Consider the following 26,955-nt stretch of genomic DNA (forward strand, 5'->3'; position numbering starts at 1 on the left):
ATATTATTGCAATATATATTACATACTATAATACAGTATAGTATAACACTAATTTTTGGTAAGATTTTGTGTAGCAATTATCTGTATTTTCACTTTCTTCAAAGTGTCTTTCGATGAACAGAATATCTTACCTTTATTTAAACCAAATTATCAATCCTGTTAATTTTTTTCTATATTGGTAAAAAAGTCTTTCCCTTTCCCAAATGCACAAATGTATTCTACATTGTCTTCCGAAGACTTTTATATTTTACGTGTAAGTCTGAAAACCACCGGGACTTGATTTTTGTGTATGGTGTGAGGTAGGAATCCTATCTAACCTTTGTCCATATCGATAACCAATAGTCCTGGCACCGTTTACTGGAAAGCCTGAGTTTCTCCACTGATTTCCAGTGCCAGCACTGTCATAAATCAAGTTTTCACATGGGTGCATTTGTTTACGGATCATTTATTTGTGTCAACATTCAATTTGCCAATATTCCCACCAATATTGTAATTACTATAGTGATTCTATAAATGTGATAAATCTTTACACTCTATTCTACTTCAGAAGTGTCTCAGTAATTCCTGAGCCTTTGCTTCTCCATATAAATTTGGGAATTAACTTGTTGAATTCTACAAATGTTGAGGTTTTTTTTTTGGGCATTGCGTTTAATCTATAGATCAATTGGGGAGAACTTATTTTTTATGCTATTGCTTTTTCTAATTCATAAGCATGTTATTATAGGCCTTGTTTGATGTTTTTTAATTGTGTTATATAATTTTCCATAATATTGCATATCTGTTGCTGACGTTATTATTGGCTATTGCATATTTGCTATGATATAAATTTCTAAAATTATACCAGCTGCCTGTTGTTCATTTATGGAAATGCAATTGATTTTTGTATATTGATTTTATATTCAGTATATTTGCTAAACGCTTATTAGTTAAAATAATTTATCCGTAGGTCCTTTCAAAACAAATTCATATCACTTGTGAATTAAATTTTTTCTTAACTTAATATCTAAATGTTATGCTTTTTCTTTTTTTTCTTTTGTCTTACTGCATTGGATAAAAAGAGATAATAGTGGGCCTCTTTGTCTCCTAGGAATGTTTTAATTATGAAGTTTTCCTTGAATTTGCTTTTATTTTGTGAGACACACACACACATTAATAAAGTTTTCAATTGTGTTGTCTCATTCAAATCTCAAATCTATACCATGACAATATTTTTTTTCAGTCTGCTTGATATATCAATTATTGAGAAAAGTGTATTGAACATTTTCTATTATAGAGGTACATTCAGTATTGCCAATATTTTTGCCTTGTATATTGTGAGAATACATTACTATGTGAATGCAAACATAAAATTGCTATACCCTTTTGGAGAACTGAACACTTTGTTATTACATATCAGCCGCCTTTGTTTTTGTCTTAACATCTATTTTATTTGATATGAACATAGCTAAAGCAGGTTTCTTTCATTTAGTATTTGCCTGATATTTTTTTCTTTTCTTTTCATGTACAACTTTTCTAAATGCTTATGTACCAGACACATCCTTTTTAAGTAGCATATTGCTAAATTTAAAAACATACAAACGTAAAACAAGAGAAAAAACCAAGCTGACAATCTTTGATATCTGTAAATGGAACATTTTTGCATATAATTACTGATGCTAATGGATTTATTTTTATCTTCTTATTTTATGTTGTCTTTTACTTTCCTTTCTATGCTTATTTCTCCTTTTTTCTTGCTTTCTTTTGGATTATGTTTTCTAATCTCATTTTTTCTCCCTCTGCAATTTATCACGTTATATACTCTTTTTATTCTTTTAGTAGCATTGTGTATTTCAACATCTATCAGTCTAGGGCTAATCATATCCTCTTCCTGAACAACACAAAGTCTTAGTACCAATACTTAAGTCTTAGAATACTTTAGTACCAATTATCTTTTGTTGAATTACATGGTATTGTTTTATAGTTCTATTTTTCTTTAACCCCATAAAACAATACTACTATTTGATATAGTCAATGCTCATTTAGATTTATCTGCCTATTTATATTTTCCTCCATCCTTGTTCAGACTTTCCACCTGGGATCATTTTTCTCTGACCAGAATATAGATTTATGATTTCCTTTAGCAATGGTCTACTGATGGCAAATCCTCAGTCATCCCCACTTGCCCCCTCTCCCCCATCTCCTGTCATCCTGTGCTGGGCTGAAAATGTCTTTATTGCTTTCATTCTTAAATGATACTTAGGTTTTTGAAATTTTAATATGATGTATCTGGATACGGGACTGTTTAGTATGTATAGTATCTTACTTAGGATTCCTGAATCTATAAATGTGTGTCTTTTCACCAATTTCATAACATAACCTTTTCAAATATTCTCCTGTTGTTATTCTCTCTCACCTCTTCATCTCAAACTATCATTCATGCCTCTCAACCTCTCTGCCATATTTTCCATCTCTTTGGCACTCTGCTATATTCTAGGTAATTTTATAGCCGTCTTTTAAAATGTACTAATTCTCTCTGTGTTGGTATAACTATGCTTTATATTTTAAGTACAGTTACGTTTTTCATTTGTAGAAAATAAATTTGTTTTCAAATACGTTCCATCACTTTTTTAGTCAGTTGCTTTGTACTCATACTGTCAGTCTTAAAAGTAATTGCTTAAAATTCTGTTTTTCATCATTCCAAAATCTCGAGTTTTCCTAGGGCTCACTCTGCTGTTATTTTTTGCTGGTTCATACTCACGGACTTTCTTTGTATTCATTGTGATTGCTTTAATGAACTGATATTTCTTGCAACTTTATCTGCAGTAATAGTTTAAGGCCTAGTTTAAAGATGGGTACCTTTCTTTATAAGCAAACTGATTAATTATGCCCGGGGCCCAGAGGACTTCCAGGATGAGATTTAAACTAAATCCTGAATGTGTCAGGTGGTATGAATTCAGGCCTCAAATCCCCACAAGGGCCAGCTTGTAATCATGAATTCTCACGGAGGATTTTTTCCTCTTCTGTTCTACATCAAGTTTTGAGACCAACAATTTTCTTGCAATTCCTTGTAAGTTTTATTTTTCATTCATGCGTACTTTGAGGTTGTGTGGTGCTTTGGAAGTCCCGGCTTTAGGTAGTGGGTCTTTTATTTGACTCATCACTGTGGCTCTGCTTCCTGTTCTGCCACTGCCAATACATCATAAAAAAAATCTAAAATCAATGGCAACTTGGTAGATACCCTCTGGGTACCTGCTTTCACCTGGACCTTGTCCCCTGAGTATTCCTTACTTCTTTCCCTTCCTTTGATGCACTATACATAGTTTTTAAAGTTATAAGGAGTTTTTATTGGAAATGAAGGTCTCTCTATTTTGCTTTTTTGATATTTTCATTTCTTAGATTATATCAGCAACAAATGTAGGATTTTATATGGCAGAGGGAAACAGGCGACTTCAAAATTGCTTCAGAATTACCGTAATTCCACTAGAAACCAATCAAGTTTGAAGGGCTCATTAACAGAAATGTGATGACATCAAAGAGCCATAATGGCTCCTTTGAGCCTAAACTGGATTTTTTTTTTTTTTTAAAATTTAGAAATAGAAAGAAAGTGGGCACTTGAAAGAACTGGATCTAGATGAACAGTTAGAGAAAAACTTAGAATTTCAAACCATTTAAAAGTGACTTTTACCAGTAATGGATTCTTTTACATTAAAATTAGGAATATTTTTAATCACTCAGCTAATACATAAATGCGTTATTTCAGGAAACACATGCAAACATACTGATAGCTCTCTGACCACCTCCCCAATCCCAGCCCCTCCCCCAGGTTAACCCTGGTTTAAGTTAGGTGTACAAATGTCTAGAACTTCTTTATTTCATATTCATATATATGCATGTACACAGCAACATTGTTTGTTTTGCATTTTAGAAAAATATATAGGTGGTATCGTGTTTTGTGTGTCTGAACATGTTTTTGTTCTGCTCTCTTGCTTTATGGTCTGGCTATAGAATTCTCCCTTAAATCATTTTAGGATTTTAGAGGCTTTCCTTCACTTTTCAAACTTCCAGATTTTCTATGGGGAAGCCTGATCCCATTCTGACTTTCAATTTATGACCTGTAGATTTCTTTCCGGAAATGTTTAAAATTTTCTCTTTGTTTTCAGTAATCAAAATTTCCCAGTTTGGGGCCTTAATGGATATCTTTTCTTCCTTGTTACTGGACATTCAGTTTGGCGCTTCAGTCGGTCTTCAGCTGTGAAAATGTTTCTTATCATGTTTCTTTGTTAATTTGCTTCCCTGGTTTTTTTCTCTTCCTGGCGCTGCTCTCGGCTGGGGTCCTATGCTCCGGGCACTTAGCTATAGTCCTTCCTTCCTCTGCAAAGTCAGTTACCTCCCATCCATTCGCTTTCTATCTCCCACTTATTTATTGGTATCCTGTACACTGTTATCTCCTCTCTTATATTTTTGGCTCTGTTTTATATTTTCCTTCACTACCATTTTATGTGAAATCATTAAATATCACTTCTAGAAATTTGTCCCACAGAAACACACAAGACTCCTTAAGAATATCTGTGCATAGGTTATATAAATATGTATTCTATATTTCATGGCTTCTGCTGTTTCTTGTAGTATTTACATAATTATGTATATATAGATAGGTAGGTAGATAGATGGGTAGATAGATATTACTGCGACTGTAGAGGAAAACTGTTGACTTTCAGAATTTAAACTGCATCTAGCACCTAACTGAATTTTTCCTTATTATGCATGTTTTCAATTGTTTTACAATCAGCAGATAATTTTTTAATAGTTACATATTTCTAGATATTTCTTTTCTTGTGTTGCACTGTAACTCACTCAGGTGGGATATGGTTGGGAGAAGAGAGTGGTTGAGAGTGAGGTTGAGAGGACAGGTAAGCAGGCTGGAAACCAGGTTTCTGGCCTGGCCCCATCATTACCAGTCAGTGGACATCTCTGGGCCTCTTTCCACATCTGCTAAATGAAGGTGTCAGCCCAACTGATGTCAAAACCCTTTGCATCTCTTAATTGTCTGTGTAACTCTCTACCTTAGGTTCGCCAGGGTTACAATAGCTCTTTTATCTCACCTTTGAATGATTGTAAATTTAACTTACCCATGGCCATCAATGCATTTTTATGTAAATAATAAAAATAGCAGAGAAGGGCACCACGGTCTGAACACCAGATTTTGCCGGAAGTCCAGTGGAAAAATCCTCTCTTACAGAAGGGAGGATAAATTTGAGAAAATGCCATTCCTGGACCCTGAAGTAATGGATGCAAACCCCTCAAAGTTATGGGATTAATATGCTTTCCTGCCCCTTTAATTATGTATGAATTTATAGCAGCTGAAAATGAATAAAGGAAGGAACACAGAGGAAAGAAGACTGGAACAAACTATGAAATAGAGAGGGAATTGCCTGTCCCCTGCACAATGTAGAAGGGAAGCCCATAATCTGAAATCAAATGGGACTAGATTTTTAAAATAATGGACAAGATACCTGGATAGCTGTTGTGGAGACAGCTGTGCAGCAAGGCCCAGAGAGGTGTACTTGTTTGGGAATCTGCCTGCTGGTGTCATAGCAATGGATTAACAAATTTGAGAGACGGGTTAATTCAACTGGTACAAAACGCAAAGAGAAAAAGAGGATATTCAGGGGCACCCCTCCCCCGAAATTGCATTGTATGGTTTTAATTGACAATAAGCTTTCAAGTACCAACACAGCCTTCTTTAGATTAGAGATTTGTACCAAAGCAATAAGTAAACCTGTCTTTTATGTGTTTACACATACGTTCAAGTATGTATCATGGATGGATGGATGGATGAAATGCTACTTTTAAATCCACTGCCCTCCAATTTCAAGAGATAAGAGACGTTAAAGGGAAAGACCTATTTTCTACTATAGTCTTTGAAAAGTGAATGAGGACAGTAATTCCAAAATTGGAAATCTAAGTGTTAAAATGGTTCTGGAAATGCGGTCTCCAGGCTTTCCAACTAAATTAGCTCTGATCTTTACAATGCTCCAAAAGGCCAGGATCCTGGTCACGACGATGTCAGAAAGGCAGTGCAGCTGACAGACACCATATGTGTCTTCATTCTTCATGTTGGGCTCTTGTAAGATCTTACATAATAGGTTTTTTTTTTTTTCACACTTTAGTTTTACCAGCATGACTTAAAAAATGAGGAACTGTAGAATTGTAAATAATCATGATAAATCTCTGACCAATACGTCAAACAATATATTTAGGCACAGAGTTTTTAAAAAAAGAAAACATCATTTTAAAAACTCCCAGCTGAGCCTTGGTTCTGGTGGTCCTGTCAGGACAGAGGGAAACCTTACGGGTCACACGGAAAGCTTTGCTAACACTGGGCCCTCGCAGGGGCAAGCATTTTCCCCTTAATCCCTCTGTGGGGAAATCTATTGAAATACCACCAGAAAAGTCAGCAGCTAGTCCATTTTGTCTATATTTACTAATTTTTAAAGCATATCCATCACCTCCCAATGTTTCCTCACACCTCCTTTACTATTATGATTGGGGTTTTTTGTGTGTGTGGTGGAATATTTTACTTTGGACCTCATTTTATTAGGACATTTTGAGCTCTTACGTGTGAAACAGTCATTTCAAAAATATATATTTCTGACTATAACTCAGAAGAATTGAGCCTTTCAGCCATGAAACAGCAAACATTTCTTCTTCTCCAAATGTGAGATCAAAAGCTTTGTCTAAAAATCCTGAGAAAGCTGTCTACGATAGTGCAAACTTGGTAGAGAAAATTATAAGAGAAAACAGGGAAATGCTGGCTCCACCTAAGCCAGTGTGCCTTTTGTTCCCGTGTGACCCACTGTTCACGAAACGGTTATTCACCTCATTACAAACATCTATCTGTCACAGCAGGTGTTGGGTCGGGAGAGGACACGGTGTCCAGGAAACTTGAAATCAGGTTAGAAAACTCCCAGGTGACCAATTCCTTTTCAATTGATTCCGAGTAGCTGGCACTGACTACCACAGGCTCTGAAATGCCTGCCCGTGAAACAGTCATAATTTAAAACACAGCAGAGATGCTTCCCAAGCCTCTCTCCAAGAAGGCCTAGGAGCCACACTTCCAGTGACAGAAAGGGAAACTGCCCTAGCTTTTTTTTTTTAACTGTTAAAAGGGGTAGACAATTCCTTTACAGTTGCTTCAAAATTCCACTCCCCATAGGATCCGTTTTAAAAGTTTCTTGCATGAATTAGTCTCTTTGAATAAACTTCAGTCTTTCAAAGATGTCCTTCCCATTTTCAGCAGCCCCCCAATGGTGGTTAAATCTATCATGGACTCAGTGTGCCTTTGAAGGGAGAGAACAGCATCAGGCTCAGACCTACAAGGCTTCCCTTCATATCCTCACAGGCCTCTGCTCTGAAATGGCTGAGCTAGATTTCTGCAAGGACTAATGACGGCTGGCCATTCGGGGTGAGTGATGCTCTGATAGAGTCTGGAAGAGACCACTCACTATTCGAATCCAGTTGATTCCAGTCATGAAGTCACCACCAGAGGGAGCCTCTTTGTCTTGTTCCTAGGCTTTCGCCAGTCCCCTCAGCGCCACCTTTTCCCATCACTGGGGTATGCAAGGACTTTCCTGTTCCTTCTAAGACACACGGGATATGGGGTATGGAGAGCCATGAGCCCTGTCCAGAATCTTCCAGATTTGGGCCTGGAGAGTAGAAGTCAGAGAGGAACATACAAAGTGTCATCCCCTGCTCTATTCTCTCTCTCCCCTTCTTCTCCCAACAATTCCACGTTGGGAGGGGTTGGTTTTCCTCCTCCTCTATGTCTTATCCTGAATTCTGTCGTCTGTGACTATACAGTAAAGCTCTAGCCCCTCAGACCTGGGAATTTGGACAAATCCCTTTCTCTCTTGCAATCCCTGTTTTCCAGGATTTCTGCTCTTATAATGATCTTCTCTCTTAAGGAGTCCCACCTTTTCTTTCCTGGAGCTATGACTCAGCCTTGGGGGTAAAAATCCTACAATGGAATGTGCTTAAGGGGTAAAGGAAGTATATGAGTTTATTATGTGCAAAGTATTTTCCCTGTGAGATGAGGCAGAGTGAATTCTAATTACAGGAAGGGGAAGGGGGAAGTCTCTTGTTTTTTAGAAGCTTCAGCGGAGTAGCCACGCAGGTCTGGAGGCTGCCTACACCAGCTCTGAAGCTCACTGCATAAGTAGAATGGTTAATGTATTACTTAGCAACAGAAAACAACCTAACATTAAAACAGCCTCTACAGAAACCCTTTCTTGTTATTGTTCTTGAAGACTTATGCTGCATGCTTATGAAGATAATGTTCTCCCATTGACTATTCTTCCATCAGAGGCAAAAACAACCCCGCCAACCCTTAGGGTAGGTGAAATATTTTTTTTTTCCCTGTTCTTCCCTGGCAATCATTTTATTTTGTATCTTGTGATAAACTAGACTGAACCACAAATTAGAAGTACTCGCTGATCTCTCCTCAACTGGATTTTCCTCCTATTCCCTCCATGCCCTCCATTGCTATTCCATATTTTTGCTTCCCTTCACGTCTAAACTCCTACAGGAGTGCTAGACAAGCTATTTTCTATTCCATGCCTTTTGTCCATTTCACTCCTACCTGGCTCCCACCCCCACCTTTCCACCGACCCTCACTAATACCGAGGCTGCCAGTGACCTCCTGGTTACCAAAGCCAAAGGACACTTCTGTGTGCCACACAGTGGCTTTGGACACCGTGCACTGTTCCCTCCATATCGATGCATTGGTTTCCTTCTTGGCTTCCTCGGCACCTCAGTTTTCCTCCCACCCCACACGGTGCCCCTTCCTGTCCCTTACTTGCTTTTTCTCCTCTACCAGACCTCTTAAAACTAAGTTATCCAACACTACGTCCTGGGACTCCTTCTATTTTCTCTAGATACACCCAGGGCTTTATCCATTCCTGTGCTTCAATTCAACCTAGATTCATGATTCTCAAGTTTTTGTGCATACAATTTTCTTATATTAGAAAAAAAGGTGAAAACTGTAAATTGCTTAACCTTTTCTGCTTGAATTCCTTCTTCTATAAACACTCTTATAACAGCCTCATAAAGTGTTATGATGATCAAAGAAATCAGAAATGAACAGACAGGGCTTTCACCAGAAAACACATGCACTGTGGTGTCAATGTGAAGAGAAGGAACAGAGCGGGAAATTCTGTTGTTGCTTGTTTTCCATGTGACATTGAACAAATCATTTTTACTTTAAATTTTAGAGCCCACAGGTGTGACTTAATTGTAAAGGGTTGAATGTGAATTCAGCCAAATGGCATTTCACTTTCAAAGTCTGAGCAACTGCTTACTTTTTTGGAGATGATAGAAAAGGCAATATTGGAGAGAAATGTTTCCTACAGAAAATAAAGCTTAACCCCCAAACTGCTGTTTATCCTAGAATGTACTCTATTTCACTTATTGCAAATTAAAGCTTTTAAAGGGGAAAAAAGTGGCCCCCGTAAAATGAGCAAGGCAAATGTTAGTTTAGTATTAATTGGGAGCTAGTATCAGCAGGAGGAGGGAAATTATGACACAGCTTAGGCAATTTTCAGGTAGAAGACATGCAGAGAGGGTTAGAAAAATGCAATCAATGCCAGGTTTATGTTTTAGGGGACCTTTCTGTTGCCACCAAAAAGGCCTGAGAGTTCATAAGTCAACAAGGCAGTACAGCCTCCCTTTTGTGTAGGAAACAGAAAAAGTGGTTTAAAAAAAAGTAATATGTTTCAGCAGAACATTTTGTCTTGTTTTTAAAATATGGGTAATAATGTTTTCAATTCTGGCAAGCTGCAACGTGGAACTCTGTATAGGTCCTGGGAAATCCTTGTGCCATGAAGCAGAATGTTTTGTGCCAGTGGTATGCTAGTACGTGTTTAAAAACGTGGCTCTCCTAGAAAAAGACAAGAGCCTAAGTTGTAGAGTTTGCTGATTTTTTACAGTACAGATTCTTGCACCATGGCCAGTTTCAAACTACTAAAGTGATGACCTTGAACAAGGAATTGGGAAGAGGGGTGCAGTAGCAGACTGGATTAATCACCACACAGAGGTAACAGACATGCATCACTGCAAAAGCACAGGCAATGGTAAGAGGTATTAAATAATTAGTAAGTGATGAGCTTCGAGTATTTGTTACCTTTATTTTTAATATAATTTGTTTAATTGCTAGTTTACATAGTTTAATTTTTAATAATGGCTGTGCTTAATAACCAGCTCACAAAATCCCTGGAAAATTAAAAGATCGGCTCTTGTGAGCTAATATAGCCCGTTTCAGCTCATCATTGGTTTGTCCTCAAAGAATAAAGGGAAATTAATATTTGCTTAAGCCATATGAATTACATTTTAGTTCTGTGAGGTGGACACTTTTGGTTGAGGTGTTTTTTACACATGCTAATATCCTAGAACCCAATGTTATCTATCAATACATAAATCAAAAGCAGTGATTAAAATCATCAGATGCTAGATAAACAGATATAACTTTCTATATAATTTGTGTGAGTTGCATGTGAGATGTATTTCCTTTTCTCAGAAAAACAACCTAGGGAAAAGATATTTACTTATTAAATGACGTATTTATTATAAACTGAATTGTGTTCTCCCAAATTCTCCTTAATGTGGCAGTATTTGGAGGTACAGCCTTTAAGAAGGTAATTAAGGTTAAATGAGGTCATAGGGTAGGTCCCTGCTCCCATAAGACTGATGATCCTATGAGAAGAGGAAGAGACACCAGAGCACACACTCTCTCTCTGCATGTGTGCACAGAAGAAAGGCCGTGTGAGGACACGGCAAAAAGCCACTGCTGCAAGCCTAGCAGAGAGGCTTCACCAGAAATCAACCCTTCAGGCACCTTGATCTTGGATTTCTAGCCTCCAGGACTGTGAGAAAATAAATTTCTGTTGTTTAAGCCACCCAGTCTCTAATATTTTGCTATGGAAGTCTGAGCAGACTAATAGAACATGTAAGTAATGAAACAAAAATACAGTTCCACAACAATATCATGATACTTGTATCTCAGGCTTTTTCATAATGTCATGAGGAATTCCTGCCTGTCTCCTCCTCTGCTTGATGAACTTCTACTCAGTCCTATAGTTCTCAGCTCAAGGGTTGCCACCTCTGTGAAGTCTTCTTTGGTTTCCCCAAGTATGTGTCAGCCCTTCCTCCCTTGTAAAAATTTCTATTACAGTGATGATCATAGTATTTTGTCCCAACACAGATCCTTTGTAGAACGGTGGGTTACACATTAGAAATTAAGATTATGCATGTGGTTGGTTACACTTAAATGTAAGTAAAATTTAAATTAAATTAAAAATCCAGTTCCTTGGTTGCATTAGCCACATTTCAAATGGCTAATAACCACCTATGGCTAGAGGCTGCTGCACTGAACACTCAGCCATGGAAAATTTCCATCATTGCAGAAAGTTCTATTGGACAACACTGTACTAGACTGTAATCAGCTTGAGGAGGGAGTTCATCTTTTATTTTCCCAGCATCTAGCCAGTGCTTGATAAGTAGTAGGCATTCAATAACTGTTGATTGAATTAATAAAGGAAAAAAATTAACACTATTCAGCTAACTGCAGCTACTTAAAGCATTCATGATTCCCAGAGGCAAGAGAAATAAACACAAACTTATTTATAGTAAAACTTATTTACAAATAAACTTATTTTTATTGTTGGCAAGTAAAAAACTAAAAATGAGCAATTTTTGTTATCTGCAGGATGAGAACACCAACATGCGTAATTAAGATACGATTATGGAATTCATCTCTCAGGTATTAATATAGCAGTCTATAGTTGTTAATTCAGAAACACAATATTGATTCTAATTTATTTTTTCTAGGCCATCTCTGCTCCACTGTTCTATAAGTGACACTATGGACTCATTAAATCTTTCAGCATGATATTTATGCAACCCTGTTTAATGAGTCCTCCAACACCTTGAACTCTCTGGATCTCATACCTATTATTTCAGTGGCAAGCTTCTCACTTTCATTAATCGTATCCTTCACGAACTCAAAGGAGATCATAAAAAGGTCACCCAGTCATACACAAACTCTCTGATGGTAGATGGCCTCCATGTTTGTCTCCACTTTTAAAGATCTTCAAAGAGACATACAACATCCCTCGAGAATCTATTTAAGTATTTAAATATTCTTATTCTCAAAAAATAGTCTTTATTTCTTGCTTAAATCTTTCATAATTTAGCCCAAAGTACTTCCTCTGACTCTGACTCTAGCGAAAAAAGAACAGGGTTATCTGTCACATGCTCTGGGGAAGCCCCTTTCTGCACTATGACTGAGACTTAAATACCTTCTAAAGGTGATGTTTCAGGCTGGGGGGTAGAGAAGGATTTAATAGGCAGATGGGCAGAGAAGACAGGGCAAGTAGATCTCAAGGGAAGCAAATCCACTGAGCCTCTGGTTTGCACTCGGCGCTGACATTTATAAGCTGAATGGCAGGTGAGTAGAGAAGAGAGGGAAAGAGGAACCAAGGTGGGAAGGAGGTGAGGGTAGGTGGGCACTTCCTCAATCCTGCTGCTTTAGAGAGGGAAGCTGCATGTCTTCAGCAGCCATGGACAAAGAAGGTTGTGTCCAAATCCTCTTGACCCACCTGTGTGGGCCACACCGTGTCTCAAGGTCTCCCCTCCCCTCTGCATGACATTGCTTCCCTGCCGGGTGTGACGGTCACAGAAAACAGATCTGCCTGCCTCTCAGTGATAGGAGTGGTGCCAACTGTGGTTTCCTGGAGGTGAGTTGGTTTTCACAGGGCTGGACATTTAAAAAAATCTAGTCCTCAGAGATGTTCTTCTCCAAGGTATTCATTAAAAACAAGTGATTTTGAGCAAATTTGAACATCCTGCTTGTTTAATGCTTCTTGTTCTCGTGATCAGTTTGGGGACTAAATCCTTAGCATGATTTGGCTGTGATCTTGTGGAGACTGGGGTTTGCCACCAGTGATGAAACAGCATTTGGTATACACGGCTGGTGTCTATCCCTTCTAACCACTCAAAGAGACCTGCTTCCTTTAACAAAGAGGTTGGTAGTCTCTCCATTTTTCAGATGAGTATACTGAGGCCCAGGTGGCATACCCTTATTGCTTGCCTATCTATGGCAATGTGAGAAAGAGATGTCATACACACTATGTCTAGATCACAAAATCATGGCTTTAGATATTTACTAAAAAATCTGAAGGACACAATACATGTGGTGTGTCCAAGCTTTAGCACTTCTTGTATGACCTTAGTAAAGTTCATTAACCTTTCTGAACCTTAGTTTTCTCAAGTGTACAATGTCGAGAGTAAGAAGATAATACATATGCTATGCTTTGAAGGTAATTGATAATATAGTACGTGCTCACTAAATGCTAATTGTTAGTGTTTTCATTATTATTTGTCAGCAAAAAAATTTTAATGCCCTTCTATGGCCTTAAACTGATCTTTATTATTTTAAAGCACATAGGAATATAGGATGTGTTTTCTGTACTTTTGTGTTCCCTACTGAAATTGGAATATACTAGAATAAAGTAGACACTTAATAGACATTTGGCATATATTTATAATTTTCAAATTCTGTCATCAGTATTTTTAGAAATTGGTTATTCTACAGATCTATCTAAAGGCATATATATACAAAATCAGTAAACACCCTTTTTTGTTTGTTTTAAATATTGCTGTACAGTGATGTATAATTAAAAAACAGAAATAAGCAGGATTAAAAGTATGACTCACCAGTTCAACTTCACCTATTAATCTCTAGCTGATAATAAAAAATATATGTTTTTATGAATGAAGTTTTGCACTCAAATAAAAAATGTGGAATTTCAACCACCTATGTCATGAGTCCTCTTTGGACCAATCTTTCATCATTATAAAAAAATAATTTTTTCGGCAGATGTGTGATAGCTTTATGTACTATTACTTTTTATTCATTCATTTTGTTTTTAGCTGTAGTATATGAATGGAGATGTTTAAGGAAATTGCAAGGAAGAAACATTTGGGGAAATATCAAAAATGATACAAAACTACTTTCCATATACTGCTATAACATCACTTTTTGTTCTTTTTTCAAATATAAAACAGTATAATGGGCGTTTTTTTTTTTTTTCTGTTTTAGCAATGAGATCTATTTTTCCATGAAAACTGTGAAACGGTTTATTTTTATGTCACCTTTCATATAATGGGAAACTGAAGGGACCAAACAAACAATATGACTAAGGATTTTTTTTTTAAGTCCAAGTATTGTGGGAATATTTGTCTATTTTTTAGAATAAATATTTTTCCTAGGCGGAAAGCTCAGTTGACATTCTGAAGGGAATACAAGTTGTGAATGGGCCATCACAAGCTCAACAGAGCACAAAAATGTCACATTTACGACTCTATTCCATTTGTTTTGAAAAACAAAACCCAAGTCATATGTTTTCAGCTGCACTGCCATTTGCATCCCCTGAGAGAATTTGATATTCTGCTTGTGGTATTAAAAGTTTCACAGTAGCTCTCAAAACCACCAGGGCGGTGACAAGTACAGCAAAAAAATCCGACGATGCTCCTAATTGGTGATTTAAAAGATAGTCTAAATTTACACAATCATAAATTGTCAATTTACAACAAATATTTAAAAAATAAAAAAAAAGCCTTAACATTTACATCCAAATGAAGAAGACATTTTCAAGTTCTCCCTGATGACTTCCTGTAGAAGTCACGAATCAATATTCCACACCCCTCCTCTGCCCCACGTTCTGATATGGGCTTTATTGCAAGGTCGCACAGGAACAAAACTGTCACTGTTGAGAGGATATGGACAGAACCATGACCAGGCTGTGGATTTGCTCTCAAACGACATTCTCTGTGTCTCTTTTTTTTAGTGTCACAGTCAGTAGAAAATAATAAGATTTCAAAGGGCCAGGCTAGTGATTAAGTCAAAAAGTTCAAATACAATAAAACCCCGTGAAGACAGCTTAAAGCTTCTTCCAGATGCTTAAGCCAGGAGGGAGAAATGTTCTAGATCCCTGCCAATTAAAATGTGGTCCATGGAAATGTAGCATTGACATCTCCTGGGAGCTGTTTGGAAATGCAGACTCAGGCTCCACCCAGACCTCCTGGATCAGCCTCTGCAGTTTAGTAGGATGTCCAAGCAATCCATATACCCATTAAGGTTTGCAAAGCACTGAGCTAGAGCAATTGATGTAGAGGAAGAGGAAGAAGTTATACCTCTTTCTCAGTAAAGAGTGGTTTTCACTAATTCTTAGACATGTTTCTAAACTGTATTGCTTCACCGATCAACAAATGCTTGAAGACAAAGACATCATAAGCCTTGCTGTAGAACTCTATTTTCATCACATCAGAATAGAAGTGTACTTTTTTTTTATAATCACAAGACTGCCTCTTTTCTCCCCGAAATGCACACCCTTTGGAATGGCTTAGGCCAATTTTCTTATTAGTGAACAAAATACAATAGTTTTCATGATGCACTTCCTGTGGCAAGTTAAAGTCCTCTGTAAATTTCAAGCCAAAGTTTGCTCCAACCAATAGCTCCTGGCCCAAGCATCTCTATTAGTAAGGTATTTCCAAGAGCTCTTGCTTCCACAGAATCAGGAAATCCTGAGCTATCCCCTTAACTCAAAATACCAGGTGGGAATGAATTCTGCTGGACTTTCAAAAGGAGGGGTGTGGTAAGTTGAAGGGAGAGGGCTGAGAAAGACTTCCTGAGAATTCCTGATTGTACTGAATTTTAAGATAACAGGACTGTGGGAAAACAGTGCAGTGAGAAGTAGGAACAGAAAAAATGTTTCAAAAGTGGGAAAAAGAGTCTGAGCGCAAGAGAGAAAGATCAAGATTAAAGAAGAAGCCAGTTTTGCAAAGAGAGAAATAAAAAGAAGAAAGACTAAGAAGACAAACTGGAAGAATGGAATTTGTGTCAGGAAGACAGAGGACAATGATGAGGAAGTAAATACAGAGGAAGGCAGGGAAGGACGAGGAGAGCGTCACAGGTGTGGCTGGGAACTCTAGCAGGAAACAGATGGCAGCGTAGAGAAAGTGATGATGAAGACCAAAGGAGCAAGTCCATGATGCCTGAAAACCGGATGGCCACACACCGCCCTTCTCTCAAAAGCGACCCCTCCCATCCAGTCCTACCTGGCCAGAGGGACGGTGGTCACCACTTGAGAGCTTGAGGATTGGGGGGAGTAAAGTTGGGGGAAACAGAGGGATCCTCATGGCAACTTTCCGACAAGAATGAGGAGGAACCGTCCCCCTGTGTGGGAAAAAAAGGGAGGCTGTCATTTTTGTGGCAATAAAATAGATTCCTGAGTCATCTCAAATGATTCATCTGGGAGGTCTCTCAATGTGCCTTCCAGAATAGAGACTTTCAACCTGCACCTGCCTTTGTCTACCCTGTCACCTGTGGCATGGCACCTGGCCTACCCCAAGTGCCATGGAATCAGCAATTGAGTTCTCCTTGATTCTTCTCCACCCTCTGTAGGGATTAGATGTTAAATGTGACCACAACTATTACTTTTGAGAAATTCTCCACAAAATCCCACTACCATCAAGAAATTTGAGAATAGATGGTGTTGAATTACTGACAGCTGTTTGGTCAGTTCATTAACGTAGCGCAATGAGTTGGGCTTAATGACTCTGCTTTTCTTCTTCAAAGACAGAGAACTATTTTTAGTTAATTTTATTAGCCCTCTACATAAATCATTCATTCAAAAAATATTTATTGAACATCAACTAGGTGTCAGGCACTGTTCTTGGGTGTCTGGAACTCAAGAGCCTCAGTGAGCTTCAGTGAACAAAATAAACAAAGCCCCTGCCCTTGGGGGGCTTACATTTAATAGGGAGGGACAAACATTGAACAGTACCCTTAGGAAAGAAGGGCATGACCTAGTGAGAGAAAGTGATAAATATTACAAAAAACAGAAAGTAGAGCAGAATAAGGAGAAGGGGTGCCAGGAATGGGAGAGTGATGGAGGGGGTTGCAAATGTAAATAAAGTGGTTGTGGACAGCCCTTTGAGAAGACAGATCTCAGCAAAGACTTGAAAGACAGAAGCAAAAAAGTTGCCCAAGCAGACACTTGGGAGATGAGGAAACAGTCCATACAACAGCCCAAGATGGGATTGGGCTGGTTCATCACAGCCCAGCAAGGAACCCAGTATGGCCTGAGCAGATAGTAGGTCAATAAGAAAAGGAAGAGGGGTTCATGTCAGACCCTGTGAGCTTTTGTTCTGAGGAAGATGGGAGCCATAGAAGGGTCTTGAAGAGAGGAGTGACCTGATTTAATTTACGTTCTAAAAGGATGACTCTAGCTATTGTGTTGGGAATAGATTGTGAGTAGATTCACATGGCAGCAGGGAGACCAGTCGAAGCTATTTAAAAATCCAGGTGAGAGATGACAGTGGCTTTGGCTAAGTTGGCTGCACTGCAGTTGGCACCTTAACAATTACAAAGACGTCTTAACCGCTTTACAATATTTTTCAAGTCCTAGGGTTTTTTGGTTGCACCTAAAGCAAAGACCCAATAATAAGTTTAAGAATTATAACAGCTCATTATATACTTCCCCAAATTTAAGAGCTTTTATTTTTTTGATCATGATAATACGTAAGGTTCAAAAAAAAAGGAAACAAATCCTTTTCAACCAAAGATAGAAGACAACGTATTTCCTATTCTATTTATGTACCAAAAAACACGTATGTGCTGTTAACATGAATTTCCATATACTGGCATAATTAGCTAGGGCAAAACCCATTTTGATGCCAAATGGTTAAGCCTGCTAAGCTTCCCTCCAATTACATCAAGTTATTTGTGTGCCTTAAAATGTTGGAGGTCATAGCAAAACCAGGTAATGGTTTCTAAAGATCAATTAAATTTTTACATTCTCTGCTTTAAAAAGTATTTGGGGTGTGTGTCTGGCTATTTTCATTATTCTGGTAATACCAAAGCAGGGCTTAAAAAACACAAACAAAAACAAATAGATATACATTGAGAATAAAAAGTTAATGTTAGCAAAAAACATATAAATGATGCACAATGGAGGGTACACAGAAGTATAAGTAGGAATAAACCCAAAAGGTTTTCCATCCATGATCGTGTCGACTTTTTCCTGTATGGTAGGTGTGCAGAGAAAGCCAATGGGATTAAAGTCCATCTCATCTTATTCTTGATGTTAAACTCAGTGTTTCCTGGGACGACTCTGAACCCCACCAACGCATACACCATTTACTCTAGCAGGTGGTGAATATTCTCTTCTGATTCTATGCCTTCCATTCAATACACCTGATACCATTCTACCACATTTTCTCATCCTTGGGAAAGAAAAATATACACAAAGGACAGAGAAAGAAGGTTGATTGGATAAAGAAAAGGGGGAGGAATCAATGGTGTGCATGTCAAGTTAAAATTTTGCTTAAATCTCAAACTCAGTTTCCTTATAGGGACCAATAGACAAGAGAATTCCATGAAGCAGCCCAGGGAGAAGCATGCAGGACTGTGGGACAGACTCTTCTCAGCTCTAGAGATTTGTTTGCTTGTTTATATTATAATCACATAACCTAATTTTTCAAGAAAAATTGGATTTTTTTAAATAAGAAATATTCTGAGTTTTATGTAACCATGTGATGATTTTGTAATGTGTCAACTTGGCTTGGCTGACTACATTTCCCAGAGTTCCCTTTGTGTGTGTTTTCAGTGACGGTGGGTTACATGGGAAACTCTCCTGAGAGTGGAAGGGTTGATGAGGGAGGCAGCAGCCATTCTGTAACATACAGGCATTGTTGTTGCTGATCCACTGACTTGTCTGGTTGGTATGAAGCAGCCACTAGGCCTGTAATTGTTTCCCCTCTTCCCCTTGGGTCTTCTTGTAGTTGTTCTGATTCCTGGGCTATGTGTGTGTGTGTGTGTGTATGTTCAATTCCATGACAAAGAGTCTCAGCTTCTGCAGGTAAACAAGGCTGATTGTCATCTAGTAAACAAGGCTGATTGTCATCTCCCCTTTGGACTGCCTGCCTGCCAGGGTCCAGCTTTAGAAGGTGAGACAGCCTTGTAAAGACTGCATGTCGTCAGCCCCCAAAATTGCATAAGCCAATTCCCTGTAACACACACACAATCTACTAAAACCTCTGCTTCTCTAGTTGAATCACAACTGATACAGATGTTAACTAATACAAAAATTCTAGAGACACCCTGGGGGCTTTCTATTTCTAGTAATATCTGATTAGGTTATTTGGACCATCCTTCTGACTAAAAAAACAACCAAAAAAGCTAGATTTGATGTTAAAACTATCTTCTTTAAAGACCCTAAGAACCATAAAAAGTTAAAGCGTGATCAGGCCCAAACTGAAGGGAACCTCAAACCTAGACAGGTAATAAGCAAGGAAGTTGTTTTTGCCCTGATTGGCTTTTTGCTAATCCTAGAAATTTTTTGGTTTTTCACTTTTTTGGTGGGGGTAATAAGCAAGGAAGTTGTTTTTGCCCTGATTGGCTTTTTGCTAATCCTAGAAAGTTTTTGGTTTTTCACTTTTTTGGTGGGGGGAGGGGGTGGCTGGCCAGTATGGGGATCTAAACCCTCGACCTTGACCTTGTTTTTATCAATAGCATGCTCTAACCAACTGAGCTCACCAGCCAGCCCTCCTCCCCTTTTGTTTTTTGACTAATGCTAGAAATTTTGAATTCATCTTTTAACAGCCTGGAAGGTTTAGGAGCCTTCACTCAAAACCTGTAGCCCAGGGCCGAGCCCGTTGGCGCACTCGGTAGAGTGCTGCGCTGGGAGCGCGGCGACGCTCCCGCCACGGGTTCGGATCCTATATAGGAATGACCGGTGCACTCACTGGCTGAGTGCTGGTCACGAAAAAATGACAAAAAAAAAAAAAAAAAAGAAAAAGAAAAAAACCTGTAGCCTGCTCAGAGTGAGAAACCTCACAGGAAATCTTCCCTGCACTAAACTAGGACATACAGATTGCAGATTTGAAAATAAATCAAATAAAACTTCTAGAAATAAAATAAAATACAAAACCAGAAATTAAAAACTCAGTGAATGAGTAAAACAGCAGCTTCAACAAAGAATTAATGCATTTGAAAAAGGGTCAGAAAAAAAACTGTGCAGGGCAGCAGACAAAAAGATGAAAAATACTGAAAAGAGTTAAGAGACAGAAAAGATGGAGTAAGAAGATTCATTTTATTTTATACACAAATCTATCTATCTATCTATATCTATATATACATATAGATATAGGCTCCTAGAAGAAAAGGGAAAAAAACTTGACTGAAGTCATACTTGCTAAAATGATAGCTGAGTTTTTACAGAACTGATGAAAGTTATCCTTCCAGCCACCTTGAACACATCTTTAGACAGATTACAGAAAAACTGCATAAAATATAAGAAAAAATCCTAAACGCAGTCAAAGGGGGAAAAATACAAATTATCATCAAAAGAACTACAGTAAGACTAACAGTTAACTTTTCAACAAAAATAGAAGCTACAGAACAGTGAAATTTTATCTTCAATGGGCTAAAAAAAAAAACGTTAACCTGAAATTCTATACCCAGTGAAAACATCATTCCAGAATAAAGGAAGTGTGGATTCTCATCCACAGTATACAAATAAAGACATTTTTGGACAATAAGAAACAAAAATAAAAACCCCAAAGAGTTTACCACCTAATATGGATTGAATCATGTCCCCCGAGTTTTATGTATTAGAAACTTGGTCTGCATTGTGACAGCATTAAGAGGGAGGGAAATCCTATTATGGTAATTGAAAGGTGGGCCTTGAAGAGGTGATTAGTTTGTAGGATCCTGCAGTAGTGAATGGATTAAAAATGGTGGTCGGGGGCATGGTTCTGAGGGCTTTAAAAAGAAAGCATGTGAGAGTCTCTCTGCTCCACCATTTTCTGCCATGTGAGACCCCTGGGTCACTGTTGCTACCACTAAGGCCTTCAGCAGATGTGTTCCCTAGACTTTAGACTTTCTAGCCTCCCAAACTGTAAGCAATACATTTTTTTTTCTTTATAAATCACCCAATTATAAGCAACAGAGATGGACTAATATAGCACCAGTAGACTGCATGAAAAGAACTTCTAGAGGGAGTATAAGACAGTGATCCTAGATGGACAGTCTGAGACACAGGAAAAATGTTCAGGAGAGAAGCTTGTGAATATTCAGACAAATCTAAATGCACACTGCCTGTATAACATAGAATAATAATGTCTTATGTGTTTAAAAGTCTGTAGGATTAACCCAAATTTCAAAAACAAGTTGGGAGTGAACAGATGGAGTTAAAACTCTTCCAATACCTGGTATTGCTGAGAAGGAGACTAAACACGTCTAAGTTTTATATTCAAGAAAATAATGAATAACTATATTTGTCTTACAAAAAGGCAATTCTTCACAGTAATAAAAATGAAAAAGAAATTTCTTTTACAAAAACAAACAAACAAACAAACAAAAACACTGTGTGGTTTAAGCAAAACATGGTCTATAGGCAGCCAGTTCTCACTCAGTGGTCTGACTTCTACAAAAAGATCCAGTAGCTGACAGGGAGAATCCACATTTTCCCATCCAGTAGCAGAAGATTAGAGGAAGCACAAATGAATCATTTAAGAAAAAGGGTTTTACTTTAAATCCCCAAGTTAGTCTTTCCCCTGCTGAATACTGGTGGAAATAGCCACATTAGGGTCCTGTCTCAGAGACCAGCAGTAGGTATGGCAAGACTAACTTCACACAGAGATATGATTCATTCACCCTGTACAAAGATGTCAGAGAAATAGGGAAAATCAGTCTCTGCTCCTCTGGTGGAGGGGAAAAAAAAAAAAAAAAGAGCCAGTGGCTACATGATGAAATGTTCTTTGGGAATAAATTAAAATGCCCTAAGGCTTCCTGGAATTTTCTCTTGCTGATGAGGTAAATTAAAACAGAAATCCTGTGTTCTAAGAAGCATCAAAGAAAAATTAAATGTCAGGGAAAAAGCAAATTACATATTTATCGACTGTTTTCTGAGGTTATGGAAACAGTTCATTACAAAGTTCCCTCAAAAGACGATTCTTCTTGTAATGAGAGTCAGTAGCTGCAAAGTGACCTGTATACATTGAAATATTTGTAGCAGATTCAGAACAACTCCTGATTAACAATGTTTCATCATGATTAAATAAACCCCTTTAAAGTGTTCAAGAAAAAGGCAGATGGTCCCTTGTATAATGGATCAATTCAAAGCTGAGCAAGACCACAAAAGGTGTGGTTTCTCTCCACTAACGATTGTGTTCCTGGATTGTTTCTAACACCTTTTGTACAAATAAACCCTTCCCTATTGTCTTTGGAAAACCAATGGAAGGAAATCCCAAGGAAACCAATTTTGCATGTTACTGAGTTGGCAGGCTGGCTAATATTTATTGCATCCGTCTTAAGAATTCTGCTGCTATGGGTTGCATAAATGGGTACACTGTAAACAAAACTGAGAATGGCATACCATACACTTAGGGACTGAATCAAATATCTCACTGCTAGAAAACATGCAGCTGAACAATTTATCCAGAATTTAGAACTCTATTGAAAGGGAGTTGAGTATTCTCTTTTTAAAAAGACTATTGTTGTTTCTAACTTAATAAGTTTCAATGGGACTTATGCATAGCAATGTACAACATGATTTCATGTCAAAGTGAGGATCAAAATATTTATCTATTGCATAAGTTGCCTCGAGGGAACACCTACCTCCATTTCCCCCAACACCCTCAAAAATTACATCCAAAAGGAATAGACTTATTGAATCTCTTTTTTAATGGGAAAAAAATGAACTCTACATATGAAAAGAGCCTGGTGCTTGTCACAAAATGGGACAATCTAAATGAAACTTTCACACGTGGCTGGCCACATTTGTTTCCCTACTAAACATGGACCCGCAGGACGGAAGATTTTGGCCCACGTGTGGAAATGAAATGGATTTTCAGCCTAGTTTCAATAGGGGCACATTCTCCTATGACTGTTCTGTTGCAGGATGGTAAAAATGCTGGGAACTTAAGTTGGTCCTCCCAGATCATGAGCACATTGCTGAGTGGAGGGTTAGCAAAGTTACACTTTGAGTTAATCTTTTTTTTTTTTTTTTAAAGATGACCAGTAAGGTGATCCTAACCCTTGACTTGGTGTTGTCAGCACCAGGCTCTCCAAGTGAGCTAACCGGCCATCCCCATACAGGATCCGAACCCGTGGCCTTGGTGCCACCAGCATCACACTCTCCCAAGTGAGCCACGGGCCGTCCCTTAAGTTAATCTTCACATGCAGTTTGCTCTGAATCTAGTCAGAAGGACTCCTCCTTGCCACTGAAGAACTGTGGACTTTCAATAATTGGCTTTTCAAATTTTGTTTGTTAAAATCTATTTTTATACCTGTTTGTTCCTTTAAAGGAGTTGTTTATTTACCAAATGGCTTAGAGAGTTATGTAAATGTGATTGGGATTCAGAATAGCTCAATATAGTAACTTGGGAGAAAAGAGTAATATAGAAAAAGATTCTTCCCTGTTATGGACAAGATTGGGAATATCAAACATATTATTACATTATTTAAAATGAGTAGATGTAGAGGCAGTGAATTATTATGTTTAACAGTATGGTGAAGGGAGAACTGGAATAAATAAATAGAAGTCATGTAGTATATATCTCTGCTGTAAGTGAAAGACGAACTAGTATCAGTTTCTAATTAGGAAACTAGTTAGTATTTGAGGGAGGACGCTAGGCTCCTCAGTTACCTATGGCAAAGTTTGGCATGCTTTGTTCATAAGGTCACAATTGTCTTTAGTATGACCTGCTATAATGTCAGTTCAAGTTCCTCGTTCAAAACTCAATGATGGAATAGTTCACACACTTCTAGATGTCATAAAATCATTCCGCCTTCTCGTCTTTCTGACTAAATGGAACTGATTCCATGAAACTGTTTTATAAATACTATTGATCAGTTTCATTTCCTTGAGCTGTTCCTCTTTGTATTTTGTTTCTGCTTTTGTTAATTTTCCTCATATCTGTGTCAAACTTCAAAGGCCATTCTGATATCAGAGGTGAAGAGGAATTATTGCGAAGCCAGAGCTATTCTATTTCTGGGCCATCTGCCCCAGTGACAGGAGCATCAGCGACGGCTGTGCTGGTCTCCCTTTCCTGACTGCCCATTTACCTACATTTGCGTCTTGTGCTTTGGTCTCTCTCCACACACTTCACACTTGACCTTACTGTTACTATTGCTCCTCCTTGTCATTGTCATTTCCCTTTATTAGCCATGATGTTCTATGATGTTAACAGTCATGATTTCTTATTTTATCAGTAAAGTCATGTTTCCCAAGCAAACACTTTTAAAGCTCTGAAAAATACCCCTCGATAAATGCTCTTAGTTTGATATGGAGCCAACAATCTTTAAGGGTAACCTTCAAGTCCAGACACAATTAGATGGTCCTAAGAGCAACCCCACGGATGAAAAGCAAAGGGAAATTCATCATGGCACCTAATTATAGTCAAAAATGAAGACAGCAGAACCACTAAAACATTACAGAAACACTATAGATCTCTAAGGAGTGAAAAAAGAAGAAATAGAAAATTGCTGTAAATACGGATGTCGCACACACTGTTAATTATCTACTCAATCACTATTTCCCCTCTATTTCTCTGATGATAAAACATCAATTTTGTTCAGGTACCTGGTGATCATGGAATTGAGAAGGAGCTGAACTTCCTCCACCCTTGTGAGTGAATCTTAATTATTCTAAGCTTATCATGAAAATTACATTCTCTTGCCTGCTACTGGTTTAGAAATGGATAAATGACACCATTGTAGAAAATGAAGGGGAAACCATTTAGGTGATTTAGGAAGGTTTTCCTCAATTCTAAAAAGGGTTATGAAATGAAGACATTCCCTATTCCACCTTCGAATGGTTTTATGCAAGGTTGTGATGCACGGAGTAATGGCAGCCACCTTGTGACTGTGAGTTTACAGCCTGGGGATGGAAGGCAGCCACAGTGGAAATTCTGAAAATACCTGGGTCCTTGACAAGATTGTTGAGCCACTAAATTAACCATTCCTAGAACTGTGATACCTCTAAATATCCATAATGTGACTTACTAAATATTTATTACTGTTTAAAGCCAGTATTAATTGGGTTTTCTGCAAAATTGCAGCTGAATGCACCGTGACTGATAAATTGGCCAAAATTTATTTGTTCTTTCGATACTTGATTACAACCAATGAAGAAGTTTAAGTGTGCTCCAACACCTACTAAAGTTGATTTTAAACATGATGACCTAGAGCAGTAACATGAAAATCTTTGTATGAGTTATTTATACTGACAATTATGTAATTTAAACACATTCGTGACTGTGTTTTATCTATGAGTAAAATAGTTGTAATTGTTGGGCCAAAAGCACACACATAAACACAGAAAAAGCAAAATAAAACTCTGTGTGAAAATACCAATATTTCCCAAGAGGGATTTTTTATTAATACAAAAGCTGACTAATGAGACACCAGCCATGAGGAAATTATGTCAGTGTACAAAGTAATGAGAAATTTGAATTTATACAGCATGTATTAAAAATGTATGTATCTGAATATATCACCTGGGACTGACAATTGTCAAAGTGCTTCTTAAATTTCAATTGAACCTGGATCTTTTGCTCCAAATATTGAGCATTTTAAAAAGATAAATACTGAATGAAAAGGATAGCAATTTTTGAAATTGTGTTAAAATTTATTCCACTTTACTTACACATAATCAACCTGAGAGGGTGATTAAGAATACATAAATTGTGTATTTATATGAGAAACACAAGATATCAAAGTAATTATTGATTCTTGCCTGAGAATCAATGGGCTTAAAAAACGTTAGGAATCAAAAATAGTAGATAAATGTCCTGTTTGATAAATATGAAAGCAAAAGAACAGAAAAAACATGAAAATACGTTTAGAATCAGAATTAGCTACACAAAATCTATAAGAAGTAAAATGGGAATGAAATATACAATTAAATAAAACTAGCATTTTTGAGCTCTGTGCACTCAAAAAGTACTGGTGTGCAATGGCAATATTTTTTAGAGTAGATATTTTAAACTTCAGATAGAAAGACAAGAAAACTGAAAAGCACGTTTTTCACAAACAAAAATATTCAACGATAAATCAAAATGGATGGAATGTTCTCAAACTGGGATCCCGTTTGCTAACTTGAAAGTATTTGATTATAGATATTCTGTTTATTTAAGGTTAATATTCATGAAATGATTAATTTTAAGCAAATAATAAGCATAAGATAATTTTAAAGTAGCGCCCCAATAAACAGTTATTATGGGGAAAAGTTTTTGCTTGTTTCTGGTTATTAGAATATTTTGTTGTATAAAAACCAGGGAGATTTTGGCACGGGGCATCCTCTGCTGGACAGACCCTGCCATTAGAACAAAACATCAGCTATTTAGAGCTGAAGTAAGAAAGAGGCTTGGTTAGTTGGTCTTTGATTCTCCCTTCTGCACGCTAGAATCAGCAGGCAGTGTGGGGGAGGGGATGGGGGACAGAGGGTTAGGGAGACATTAAAATCACTTGTGCCTGAGCCACACCCCAAACCAGTTGAAAGCAAATTTCCAGAGGTGGGTTCTGTACATATACAGTTTTTAAAATCTCACCAGTTGATGATAAATGCTTACCAAATATTACTACGAAGATTTTTACTGTCATTGAGAAAGGTGGATTTCATAAGCGAGAACTGATCTGAAACTATGGGTGAGGTACTTACGTGAACTAGGAAGATTTTATTCTTACTGAATGGATATAAAATGAAATTACGGTGTATTAGCGTTCAGTTCTTTTTACCTTGGGCCTTTCGTCCAGGATTTGCTGACGTATCTCCTTGTGTTTCTCCACGAGTTTTTCCTGCCGTTTACTTTGTGCCTCTTCTAACTATGAGAAAGTTACAACGAAAGTCATTTTCA

General features: G+C 37.7%; 1 protein-coding gene across 1 annotated transcript in view; it reads right to left on the reverse strand.

Annotated features, from left to right (window-relative positions):
• The window catches only part of PLCB1 (phospholipase C beta 1), a 682,047-nt gene that overhangs the window by 53,307 nt on the left and 601,785 nt on the right, over window positions 1-26,955 (reverse strand). Inside the window, exon 31 of the mRNA XM_063090151.1 lies at window positions 26,837-26,923. Within this exon, the coding sequence (XP_062946221.1) occupies window positions 26,837-26,923 (87 nt within the window). The remainder of the gene's footprint in view (window positions 1-26,836; window positions 26,924-26,955) is intronic.

This window comes from Cynocephalus volans, chromosome 1 (assembly GCF_027409185.1).
Source record: "Cynocephalus volans isolate mCynVol1 chromosome 1, mCynVol1.pri, whole genome shotgun sequence".
Lineage (NCBI taxonomy): Eukaryota > Metazoa > Chordata > Mammalia > Dermoptera > Cynocephalidae > Cynocephalus > Cynocephalus volans.